The sequence below is a fragment of the Macaca thibetana genome, chromosome 2 (genome assembly GCF_024542745.1).
Source record: "Macaca thibetana thibetana isolate TM-01 chromosome 2, ASM2454274v1, whole genome shotgun sequence".
Classification (NCBI taxonomy): Eukaryota; Metazoa; Chordata; class Mammalia; order Primates; family Cercopithecidae; genus Macaca; species Macaca thibetana.
In genome coordinates, this window is record NC_065579.1 from 53,125,373 (window position 1) to 53,137,872 (window position 12,500).

General features: G+C 41.2%; 1 protein-coding gene across 1 annotated transcript in view; it reads left to right on the top strand.

Annotated features, from left to right (window-relative positions):
- Positions 1 to 5,167: 5,167 nt before the first annotated feature.
- The window catches only part of SELENOT (selenoprotein T), a 33,871-nt gene continuing 26,538 nt past the window's right edge, over positions 5,168 to 12,500 (top strand). The window contains exon 1 of the mRNA XM_050779801.1: positions 5,168 to 5,401. Coding sequence (XP_050635758.1) covers positions 5,265 to 5,401 — 137 coding nt within the window. The 5' untranslated portion in view covers positions 5,168 to 5,264. The remainder of the gene's footprint in view (positions 5,402 to 12,500) is intronic.

The window sequence follows — 12,500 nt, forward strand, 5'->3', positions numbered from 1 at the left end:
TTTTTTTTTTTTTAAGACAAGGTCTTGCACTGTAGCCCAGGCTGGAGTGCAGTGGTGTGATCATGGCTCACTGCGGCTTCGAACTCCCTGACTCAAACAATCCTCTTGCCTCAACCTCCTCAGTAGCTGAGACTACAGGTGTGCACCACCATGCCTGGCTAATTTTTGTATTTTTTGTAGAGACAGGGTTTCATCATGTTGCCCAAGCTGGCCTTGAACTCCTGGACTCAAGTGATCCTCCCCTCTGCAGTATTCCAAAGTGCTGCGATTACAGGCATGAGCTACTGCACCTGACCTATTTGGTATTTTTTTTAAGATGGGGTCTTGCTCTGTCACCCAGGCTTGAGTGCAGTGGTACAGTCATGGCTCACTGTGGCCTCAAACACCTGGGCTCAAGCAATTCTGCCACCTCAGCCTCCCAAGTAGCTGGGACCACAGGTGCGTGCCGCCATGCTCAACTATCTTTTTTTCCTTATTACCAAAATAACATATGTTTAACAGGAAATATATCCAAGCAAAACATTTTGATCCATGTCTTCCTTTTTATGTACTTTAAAAAATACACAAATAATAATGTGATAACACTTTACTGTTTCATATTCAATTTTTTAACACTCTATGTTAAGGACTTTATTTTTCATTGAATTCTAAAACATTGATTTACTTTTTGAATAAGTATTACATGACAACAGCATAAAATTTTAAAATGCAAAAGTTACTTATGCAATAAGAATAACTTCCCTCCCGTTTTTGTTCCTGAGCCACTCTGTTCCCTGTTCTCCTCTCAGGAATCAACCAAGATGATACAGGGCTCTAAGTTAGGGTTCTTGGTTTGCAAACAAAATGTGTGGTAGCTCATAGAGTAAAAGGAAAAGATGAAGAATGAGGCCCTGGAGAAGATAATACCCAGAGTAGTTCGGGGTCTAGAACTTTCCTTAGGGTTCTTCTATTAGAATTAATCAGCTTCAATACCTTTTGGCTTTGGACACAGGTACACCTCTGGTGGGAATGTTTTGAGTACCTCAAGTGGTAGTCCCAAGACTGTGTGCAATGGGGTCTTGCTGGTCCCCTGAAGAGAAACTGAGGTACCATTACCAGAAGAAGGAATAGATGCTGAGAAAAACATGTATCCACTGTATTATTATTATTATATTTTTATTATGAAGGAGCCACCACAAGATAATTGAGCTTGCTAATCAATTTTTGTATGGGGTATCTTATTTCTTACTTTTGATACTGAAATGGACACACTCAGCCTCCCAAAGTGCTGAGTTTACAGGCATGAGCTACCACTCCCAACCACTTTCACTATTTTCTGACTTGTTGAATTCCTTCCCGAGATGGCATCAAGAGCCTGGACAACAACCAGGGTAAGGGTCCCACCAGCATTTCGAGATCTTCCCTAGCTCACCAGTATCAATACTACCATGCCATCTTAGTGCCAGAGTTTTGCTTTTTGTTTATAATCATGTTGGTACCAATTTACCATCTGTTATTTGCAAGGGTTATGTTAAATGGCAATAATCATTCTGTGTCTGTTCTTGTACTTACGTCTAATTTTTAAAATAAATTATGAAGATAAAAACCTTCTTTATAGTCTTGCCAAAAGGATTAAACTTAAAAGTGTCTAGTCCTCTAGATGTAACTACTAATTTACAGAGAATACACAGGACAGAGATATATATTAATGTACACCATGGCAGGATACGGTGGCTCATGCCTGTATTCCTAGAACTTTGGGAGGCCAAGGTGGGAGGATCACTTGAGGTCAAGAATTTGAGAACAGCCTGAGCAACATAGCGAGACTCCATCTTTATTTAAAAAAAAAAAAAAAAAGGCAGGTCGTGGTGGTTCCAGCTACTTAGGTGGCTAAGGTGGGAGAATCCCTTGAGCCCAGGTGGTAGAGCTTGCAGTGAGCCAAGACGGTGCCACTGCACTCTAGCCTGGGCAACAGAGCGAGACCCTGTCTCAAAAAAAAAAAAAAAAAAAAAAAAGGACGGTATATGAGTTTGTAATCAGCAGCAAAACCCACAAACACATGGTTTCTTCAGCAAATAAGTCGCAAGGGAAAAAGAGACAAAGAGGCAGGTTGGGAGATATATAGATAAAAGAAATTGCAAAAGGAAAAAAAAAAGATATTTAATTTTGTTAAGCTCAGACCAAAAACAGGTCACTGTGCTACCCACAAAACACCAAACATTCCTTTTCTTGGTCACGAAGAGGGACTGCTGCTGCTTTAACAATTCAACCCGAGGAAAGGAAAATACCTGAGTAGCCTGAGCTATATAAGGTATGCAAATTTTTTTTTTTTTTAGAGACAGAGTCTCGCTCTGTCACCCAGGTTGGCGTGCCATGGCACAATCTCGGCTCACTGCAAGCTTTGCCTCCTGGGTTCACACCATTCTCCTGCCTCAGCCTCCTGAGCAGCTGGGACTATAGGTGCCCGCCACCACGCCTGGCTAATTTTTTGTATTTTTAGTAGAGATGGGGTTTCACCGTGTTAGCCAGGATGGTCTCGATCTCCTGACCTTGTGATCTGCCTGCCTCGGCCTCCCAAAGTGCTGGGATTACAGGCGTGAGCCACTGTGCCTGGCAAGGTATGCAAAATTTATCAGGTCCAGGGAAACAGGAGTATGGAACTTCAGTCACACCACCCCTGATGCCTGGGGGCAATTTTTAAAATACATTTTATGGCTAGCTGTACCACCCATTATCTTATTTTTTTTGAGACGAGGTCTCACTCTGTCACTCAGGCTGAAGTGCAGTGGAGCCATCAGGGTTCACTGCAGCCTCGACCTTCCTGGCTCAGGTGATCCTCCCACCTCAGTCTCCTAACTGGGACTACAGGTGTGTGCCACCATGCCCAGCTAATTTTTAAATTTTTTGTAGAGGCAGGGTTTCATCATGTTGCCCAGGCTGGTTTCCTAGGCAGACAGAGTGAGACTATGTCTTAAAAAAAAAAAAAAAAAAAATCTAATTTTACTGGAAAGGGGTTCTGATCCAGACCCCAAGAGACAGTTTTTGGATCTCACTCAAGAAAGGATTGGAGGCAAGTCTATGGAGTAAAGTGAAAGCAAGTTTATTAAGAAAGTAAAGGAATACAAGTATGGCTACTGCATATACAGAGCAGCCCTGAGGGCTGCTGATTGGCTATTTTTATGGTTATTTCTTGATTATATGCTAAACAAGGGGTGAATTATTCAAGAGTTTTCTGGGGAGAAGGGCAAGAATTTCCCAGAATAAAGAGTTCCTCTTCCTTTTCAACCATATAGGGTAGTTTCCAGACGTTGCCATGGCATTTGTAAACTTTCACCGTGCTGGTGGGGGTGTCCTTTAGCATGCTAGTGTGTTAAATTAGCATATAATAAGCAGTAAAGGAGATAGCATGCAAATATATTATAATTAGCATATAATGAGCAGTGAGGACGACCAGAGGTCACTTTTGTCGCTATCTTGGTTTTGGCTTCTTTACTGTATCTTGTTTTATCAGCTGGGTCTTTGTGACCTGAATCTTGTGCTGACCTCCTATCTCATCCTGTGAGTAAGAATGCCTAACCTCCTGGGAATGCAGCCCAGCAGGTATCCACCTCATTTTACTTAGTCCCTACTCAAGATGAAGTCACTCTGGATTGAACACCTCTGATAAAAGAACCACTCAGCACCCCAGCTCCATTTTCCAAATCATCCAATCAAGCCTCAGATCCTAACACCTCCTTATTGAGTCTTCTCATGGTTTCCCGTGGTGTGCGTTCCCCTGTCTTAGTCCATCTGGGCTGCTATAACAGAATAACTGAGATTGGGTAATTAATAAAGATACAGATTTATTTCTTACAGTTCTAGAGGCCGAAAATTCCAAGATCAAGGGCTCCACATCTTATGGGGACTTTGTGTTCTGTCGTCCAATGGAGGAAGGTAAATGTGCAGGAGAGTGCAAAAGTGAAAGAGCAATAGACAGAAATGGAAACCTTAAGCCCTTTCATAATTGGCATTAATCCATTCAAGTCCTTTCATAATTGGCATTAATCCATTCATGAGGGTGGACCCCTCCCATAGGCCCCATCTCCCAACACTGTTACATTGGGCATTAAATTTCCAACACATGCTTTTCGGGGGATATATTCAAACCATAGCATCCCTCTTGCTGCAATTAATAATAAACAAAATTGTTCAATTACTGGTGTGTTCCTGGTCTTAAAAGTTTTTGACTTGTTCTAAAAGACACATCAACCAATGACAATGTATAAATTTAATTTTGATTCTTATTTTAACAAATGAACAGTAGGAAAATAAGTAGTTATTGAGACATTTGAACACTATTTAATACTAAGCAATTACTATTTTTTAAAGGTGAGATAATGATACTGTGGTCATTTTTTTTTTCAAACAATAGTTCTTTTTTAGAGATATGTGCTTAAATAATTGTAAGCCAGGCATAGTTGCCTGTGCCTGTGTTCCTAACCACTTGGGAAGCTGAGGCAGGATTGCTTGAGCCCAGGGGTGTGAGGCTGCAGTGAGCTATCATCATGCTACTGCACTTCAGCCTGGGTGACAGTGAGACCGTGTTTAAATATATAGAGATGAAATGATATGACGTCTGAGATTTGCTTCCAAATATGCCCAGGAAGGGAAGAAGTGTTTAGAGATATAGACAAATCAAGAACGTCAAAATGTTAGTAACTGTTAAAGCTTGCTAAGGTAGTTACTCTATTTTTGTATAATATACGTTTGGAATTGTTCAAAGGTTTCTTAAAACTTATGTTTAATATTCTTTTAGGAGAAAGCAATATTGTAAGATCAAAGAAAAGGCCATAAACAGGGCACCCCAAAAATTTCAGCATTACCATTCTGAGGGTCAGGAGTCTCCTCCCTCCTATCCGCCAACACTTGAATCAGGGCTGTCAAGTAGGTGTTTCCAAGTGTCTCAGGCAGATAAATGGATAAATTGCAAAACTGGATATAGAACTCAAATCTGCCTCATACATGGGCCCTGTGACACCCCACCAGCTCCTTTGCTCCCTCTCTTCCTTTCTTATGCCGTCCCAGAGTCTTGCACACTACCAAGATGGTGGTGAGTCAGGACAGTGAAACAGGTCGGCTCTTCACTCCAGTAGTGCGCGCAGGCGCCGGGCCGCGCAGGCGCATTACTGCTCCCCTCCCCCGACCTTGGCTGATCGCGCCTGCGCAGTGGGGAGCAGCTCGCGCCTGGGCTTTGGGCTGGCTGCAGTCTTAGTCTGAGGGCGGCCGAAGCGGCTGGCTCAATTAAGATGAGGCTTCTGCTGCTTCTCCTAGTGGCGGCGTCGGCGATGGTCCGGAGCGAGGCCTCGGCCAATCTGGGCGGCGTGCCCAGCAAGAGATTAAAGATGCAGTACGCCACGGGGCCGCTGCTCAAGTTCCAGATTTGGTGAGTATGTGCAGTGGGCCCCGGCCACCCCGCCGCGCCTGTGCTCGGCGCCGCTGGGTACGCGAGGCCCCGGCTTCGCGGCCTAGCTGGCTGCATCTTCGCTGGCCTCGCAGAACGGTGCGGGAGCCCTTCCACAGACAACCTTCTCGCGGGCCCTTTTAGAGCGGTCAGGCCGCCCTCCTTTTCCAGGTACAACTGCTCACTTGATTTTTGCCTCCTAGAACAGTGGGAGTGGGGAAAGAGGGCGCGAGAAGGTTAAACGCTGAAAGGCGAAGACGGGGGGACACCTGTTAGTACGGAGGACCTGTCGGCGGCGTCACGCCATAGCCACCCCGACTGCCTGCGGAGATGGGGATGAGTAGGCGCCGCGTCAGCGGAGGAGCGCCAAGCATTTGTCAGTTCACTTTTCCTGCCTTCTTTTCCGGGGTTATGTTGGGCGGCCTCGCTCCCTGGCTAGGTGAAGGTTAATTCGGGTCGTTGGAGAGGATCCGGGAGTGACAGACGCCGTTTTTCTCCAGGACTTGCTGGGGGGACTGTTGAGTTTGCGAATGGGGCGTCTGACAGCTGGAGGGCGTGAAGGGGAGGTCTGGGGATGCTGGTTCTGTTTGCCATTTCCAAAGTGTCAGAAAAGGAGCACGTTGTTCTTCTAAACTTTGACAGTTCGCTCGCATTCACCCCTCACCTGCCTCCCAGGAGTTGCCTGCTCTGGCATCTCGTTCTACCTTTCAGTTGTCTTGTGTATTCACAGAAAAGATCTCGGCAGTTTTCGACAGTGTTCTTTAAATGATTTTGTTTTTAACCTAATCGTTAGGAACAGGGCAATGATGCCTTTTATACGGTAAGGGAGGTTGCGGGTGGGGATTGAAAAGCTCCAAAGATTGGGGGAAAAAACACCAAAATTGTAAAATTATAGAAATGAGAATCTTAAACCCCCAAAGATGACATTTTCTCAGGATAAACTGACCATCCCAGGATAGCCAGATTAGTAAATCATCAGAGTCCTGATACATCGGAATGCTGGTGTTGGCCATCATTCACTTAAACCCTTCTTTTAAGAACTTCATGTATTAGTATATTAAAGTTTAGATTTTCTACTTCTCCAACTAGCTTTTTGCTTACTCACTGAACACCAAGCAAATCTTTAAAATAATTTTTAAAAATCAGTTTAAGGTGATGTTTGAGTTAGAAAATAAGATGGTGAGACTTTATTTTTGGAGTAAAAACTAAAAACATTGCAATTTCTTCTGAGTAAAAACAAACAAGGCCTGGCGCGCTGGCTCATGCCTGTAATCCCAGCACTTGGGGAGGCCGAAGCTGGCGGATCACCTGACGTCGGGAGTTCGAGACCACGGGAGTTCGAGACCAGCCTGACCAACATGGAGAAACCGCGTCTCTACTAAAAATATAAAAATTAGCCTGGCGTGGTGGCGCATGCCTGTAATCCCAGCCACTTGGGAGGCTGAGGCAGGAGAATCGCTAGAACCCGGGAAGCGGAGGTTGCAGTGAGCCGAGATCGCGCCATTGCACTCCAGCCTGGGCAACAATAGCGAAACTCCGTCTCAAAAAAAGAAGCAAAAAACCTCCCTGTACGGTGTACTATGTGCCTGAAATATATCATCTTTCATGTAATACTGCAAATGGGAGGATGGTTTAACCATTAACTTTTTTCCTTAATTTTTAAATTAGAAGGTAGTAATCATTTTACCAACCTAAAGATTGTTAAGTGTTGTGATACTTACAGATTTAAGTAGTTTAAAAACTGCAGTTTTCAAATTAATATAATTTTTCTGTATCCTACTTTATCTCTTGGTTGCATTTTTGCTTTTCCAAAATATCACTTTTACATTTGCTTGTTTTGGAACACTTGTCACAATGATTTACCAGGTGTATCTTCCACCAACGCTATTCATAGCAAGGTTTTCAAAATGTGTAAACAAACGTAGGGAAGGGCATTCAGTCCTTCAAATAAACTTAAAAAAAAAAAAGTAGTAAGTACTTCACTTGAACTTTTGATACTTTGTTTTTCTTTGTTTTTAAGTACAGACCTGTCCCAAAAGCCTAATAATTTTCTTTTACAGTCACCCTGAGCATGTTATATAACAAAAATACTTCCATTTTTAAAATTATTTTTATTTTTATTTTTCTGACACTATCCACCAGAGATCATTTTTTAAAATCTGTAGATGGGAAATAACTTTATTAATATGACCCACCAAATACATATCACCTTAGCTTGTTGTTTGTTGCTTTTTCCCCCATAGATTAATCTGTTTGTGGTAAAGTGAATATTGGATTTCTGGTTTTGCTAGAATCTTTTGACATTAATTTGCAAGTTTGTTTGAGAAAGGACAGGAAGCTAATACATTTGAGGATAAACATGAGAATTTTAAAATTCCATTTGAAGTCAGCATTATAAAATGCAGCTTTTCATTAATTACCACTGCTAACAGTCAGAAGAGAACTATTTTACCTTCATTTCAACTGACTGTTTCCCCTCATATTGATCATGAGTACTTTATCAAAAATAACTATACCTCAATATCTCACCTGGTAATTGTACCACTTTTGCAATTGTTAGTCAACAAAATAGCAACACAGTGCTGAGAGATCAACCTTGTAGAGTAACTTACCTATTCTCGTTTTTTTTTTCCTTTCTTTCTTCCTTTTTTTTTTTTTTTTCTGAGACAGAGTCTCTCTGTGTCACCCAGGCTGGACTGCAGTGGCATGATCACAGAGCCTTGACTTCCTGAGCTCTGATGATCCTCCCACCACAGCCTCCCAAGTAGCTGGGACTGCAGACGCGCACCACCACGCCCGGAATTTTCGTGTTTTTTGTAGAGACCTGGTCTTGCCATGTTGCCCAGGCTGTGTGTAATACCTGATGTATGCCAGGAACTAAATATGCTAAAGATGTGACCATCTCAAGAACCTATCAGACTGGCATAGTATTACTTGTGTATCTGAGTCTTTGGTTTATTATATCGATTGAGCAATATAATTAGATAAACTTTTGATTATATTGGCTTCATACTTGGAAAAAATTTATTCCACTTATTTGGACGTTTAACATTTAACATAGAAAAAGGAAGTTCTCTAATCAGAGCTTAAAATTCCATTGTTTTTGAGACAGAGTGTTGCTCTATCGCCCAGGCCTGGAGTGCAGTGGTTGGATTTCAGCTCACTGCAACCTCTGCCTCCCCGGCTCAAGCGATTCTCCTGCCTCAGCCTCACAAGTAGCTGTGATTTAACATGTAATCAAATCTATATCATTGAATTAGTTGCAGTTTAAAGAGATTATTGGCTACAACCCATTACAGTTAATATTTACTTGAACATTTGACAATTGATTTGCTGAGAATAGTAGATTAAATGAAATTGAGATTTCAAAACATAAGTAGAATATGGCAGGATTTTCAAAGTTTTGTTAATTTGAGAATCTACTGCTGTAATTTTAGGACAGCCAACTTCTAAATATAGTTTTAAGAGGTAAATGAAAAACTGTTACAAAAACAGATTTTTATTTAAATTTACAACTACTCAGCCTTGGCTTTCATAGTATGACAGCAAGAAAATAAAGACCAAAGGCTGATTTGGATGTTGATACTCATCAAGATTAGTAGTAAAATGCTGAATTGGAGAAATTGTGAGTTACAGAGATCATGTTGGTTACTTTACTGTAGACTTGATATTTGCATATTCAACAGATATTGGAGCACTTACTCTGTGCAGGCACTTTGCTTCCTGCAGAGAATTCAATTCAGTACTCTCATGGACTTCACAGCAAGAGCAGATGCAGCCATTAATCCATGTACTGACCACACACATAAAATTCAATTTGTGTTAAGTGCTGTGAATAAAGATTATGTATGTGGTGGTATGAGAGATAGCTAGTCGGGATCAGGGAAGGTTTCCGTGAGGAAATGAACTTTGAACTGAGATTCGAAGGATAGGATTTATTTGGCGAGAACTTTCCAGGCAATGGGAGTAACACGTGCAGTGTTCTTATAGTAGGAAAGACCACAGTTTTACCAGAGAAGCCTAAGCCTACTGACCTCAGAGACCTAAAAGAAGGTGCCGTTAAGAGCTTGAGGGTCTGGCTGGCCATGCTTAACAAAGACCATTTGGTTTCCTTGTGGAAAAGACATTCCAGGAGTCAAAGAATAGATGGGAAACCATTTAGGGTGGCTTTTGGAGTTGTCCAGGCAAGAGATGATGCAACTTGGAAAAGAAAGGAGGTGGTAGAAATAGAAAGAGACGTATTTGAAAGATCTTTATGTGGTAAATTTAACAGCTCTTAATGATGAATTATATGTTTGTGGGGAAAAAGAGGTGGGTGAAGTGAGAGATGTCAAAGATGATTCCTGAGTTCTGTGGTGACGCTACACCATTCACTGGAATAATTAAAATAAATGAGTTCTATGAATGTTTTTGGTGGGAGGGAAGGAATATTGACAAGCAGCCTGGAATTGGTGAGGAAAAAATTTTGTTGCGTAGGTTTTAGCATGAACTGCTGATAAATCAAGTCCTGTAGTGATGGGGACATATTTTAAATTTTTGTTTATGCTTTTTTTTTTTTTTTTTTTAATGCCACTTGGAAATCTTTTTTTTTTTTTTTTTGGCTACTTGTCATTCACCTCAAAGGTTAGAGAGAACTCCACCAAGAGATACGCAGAAGAAGCTTTACAAACTAAGGGAAGAGCATATGCAAATGAAGCCTGATTTATCATATGGGGGTGGGGACAGGAAATGAGGAAAGCTGAAGTCCCCTGATCAGTTTAAAACACCTAGCTCAGTTTATATGTTGCTGTTTATCAATTAATTGCTTATTATTGTTATTTTCATTATTGTCTTTTTTTTTTTTTTTAAGACGGAGTCTCCCCTCTGTCTCCCAGGCTGGAGTGCAGTGGTGTGGTCTTGGCTCACTGCAAGCTCCGCCTGCTGGGTTCACTCCATTCTCCTGCCTCACCCTCCCGAGTAGCTGGGTCTACAGGCGCCCGCCACCACGCCCGGCTAATTTTTTGTATTTTTAGTAGAGATGGGGTTTCACCGTGTTAGCCAGAATGGTCTCAATGTCCTGACCTCGTGATCCACCTGCTTCGGCCTCCCAAAGTGCCGGGATTACAGGCGTGAGCCACCGCACCCAGCCTCATTATTAATAGTGTTTAATGCTATGATGAGATATTTGTTAAATAAGCCTTTGAAGCTTTCCTCTCAGCTTTAAAAAACGTGAAAATAGCTGGTTATGAAAATAATACATTTTAGTTATAAAAATAAGTAAAAGGAAGACAGTTAAAAATCCTGTATAATACAGTAGTATGTGTCTATATAGTCTTCAAAATGATTCTATATAGGCACGTACTATATGAAATAATTTTACATAATTCACAGTTGTATGCTTTTTAAAAAATTTGCCTCTCACCCTCACTTATGTTTTCATGTCAGTAAATACAGATTTGCATCAACAGGCATAATATTTATTGGTTAACATTTATGTTGGCCCAATTTTTTTACAAAATTTCTTTGCCAAGATGAATATGGTGTACTTGTCTAATTGTTTCCATAAAATAAATGCATAAAAGCAAAATGTTAATACAAAAGGTATAACATTTTAAATATTGACATAGTTGAATTAGTTAATACTCCTACTGGAAGATCATAAGGTGGGTTGTGTCACACGCATCCATGTGAAGAGACCACCAAACAGGCTTTGTGTGAGCAACAAGGCTGTTTATTTCACCTGGGTGCAGGCAGGCTGAGTCCGAAAAGAAAGTCAGCAAAGGGTGGTGGGATTATCATTAATTCTTACAGGTTTTGGGATAGGCGGTGGAGTTAGGAGCAATGTTTTGCCGGCAGTGGGTAGATCTCACAAAGTACATTCTCAAGGGTGGGGAGAATTACAAAGAACCTTCTTAAGAGTGGGGGAGATTACAAAGTACATTGATCAGTTAGGGTGGGGCGGAAACAAATCACAATGGTGGAATGTCATCAGTTAAGGCTATTTTCACTTCTTCTGTAGATCTTCAGTTGCTTCAGGCCATCTGGATGTATACATGCAGGTCACAGGGGATATGATGGCTTAGCTTGGACTCAGAGGTCTGACAGGTTGAGTTTTTAAAATTTTTCTATTTTGTTCCACTATAATCAGAGAATGACGTTTACTGTTTCTGCTTATTGGGTTTTCTTTGTGACCTAACAAACATGGTCAGTTTTTGTGAATGTTTTTGTGGGCTGCAGAGATAAGGTATTTTCTATAGGAAAAAAGCTTTGATCTGTCTATTAAGATTCATCTATAATGACACTATTCAGATCTGTAATTTTAATTTTTTCTACCACATTACTTTTTCTCTTTAAGGCCTCGATAGGTTTTTTAAGAAAACTTTGGTAAAAAACGCATAACATTAAATTTATTATTTTAATCTCTTCTGCGTGCACAGTTCATTAGTGTTAAGCATATTTGTATTATTGTGCAACAGAGCTTTAGAATTTTTTCATTTTGCAACACCTAAACTCTGTATCCACTAAACATTAATTCTCCCTCTCTCCTTCCTCCCAGCCCTTGGCAACCACTTTTCTACTCTCACTTTTTATTATTTGGACCACTTTATGAGTGGAATCATACAGTATTTGTCCTTTTGGCACTGGCTTATTTTGCTTAATATAATGTCCTCGAGTTTCATCCATGTTACAGCAAACGACAGGATTTCCTTTTTTAAGGCAGCACAATAGTCCATTCAAATCTATATACCACACTTTGTTTATCCATTCATTGATGGGCATCTGGGTTGCTTCCACCTCTTGATTATTGTGAATAATACTGTGATCAACATGGTGTGCAAATGTATCTTCAAGATCCTGCTTTGAATTATTTTGAATATATACACAGAAGTGGGATTGCTGGGTTATATGGTAATTCCATTTTCCAGGAACCTCCGTATTGTTTTTCTTTTTTTTTTTGAGATGGAGTCTCGCTCTGTCGCCCATTCTGGAGTGCAGTGGCGCAATCTCGGCTCACTGCAAGCTCTGCCTCCTGGGTTCATGCCATTCTCCTGCCTCACCCTCCCGAGTAGCTGGGACTACAGGTGTCCGCCACTACGCTCGG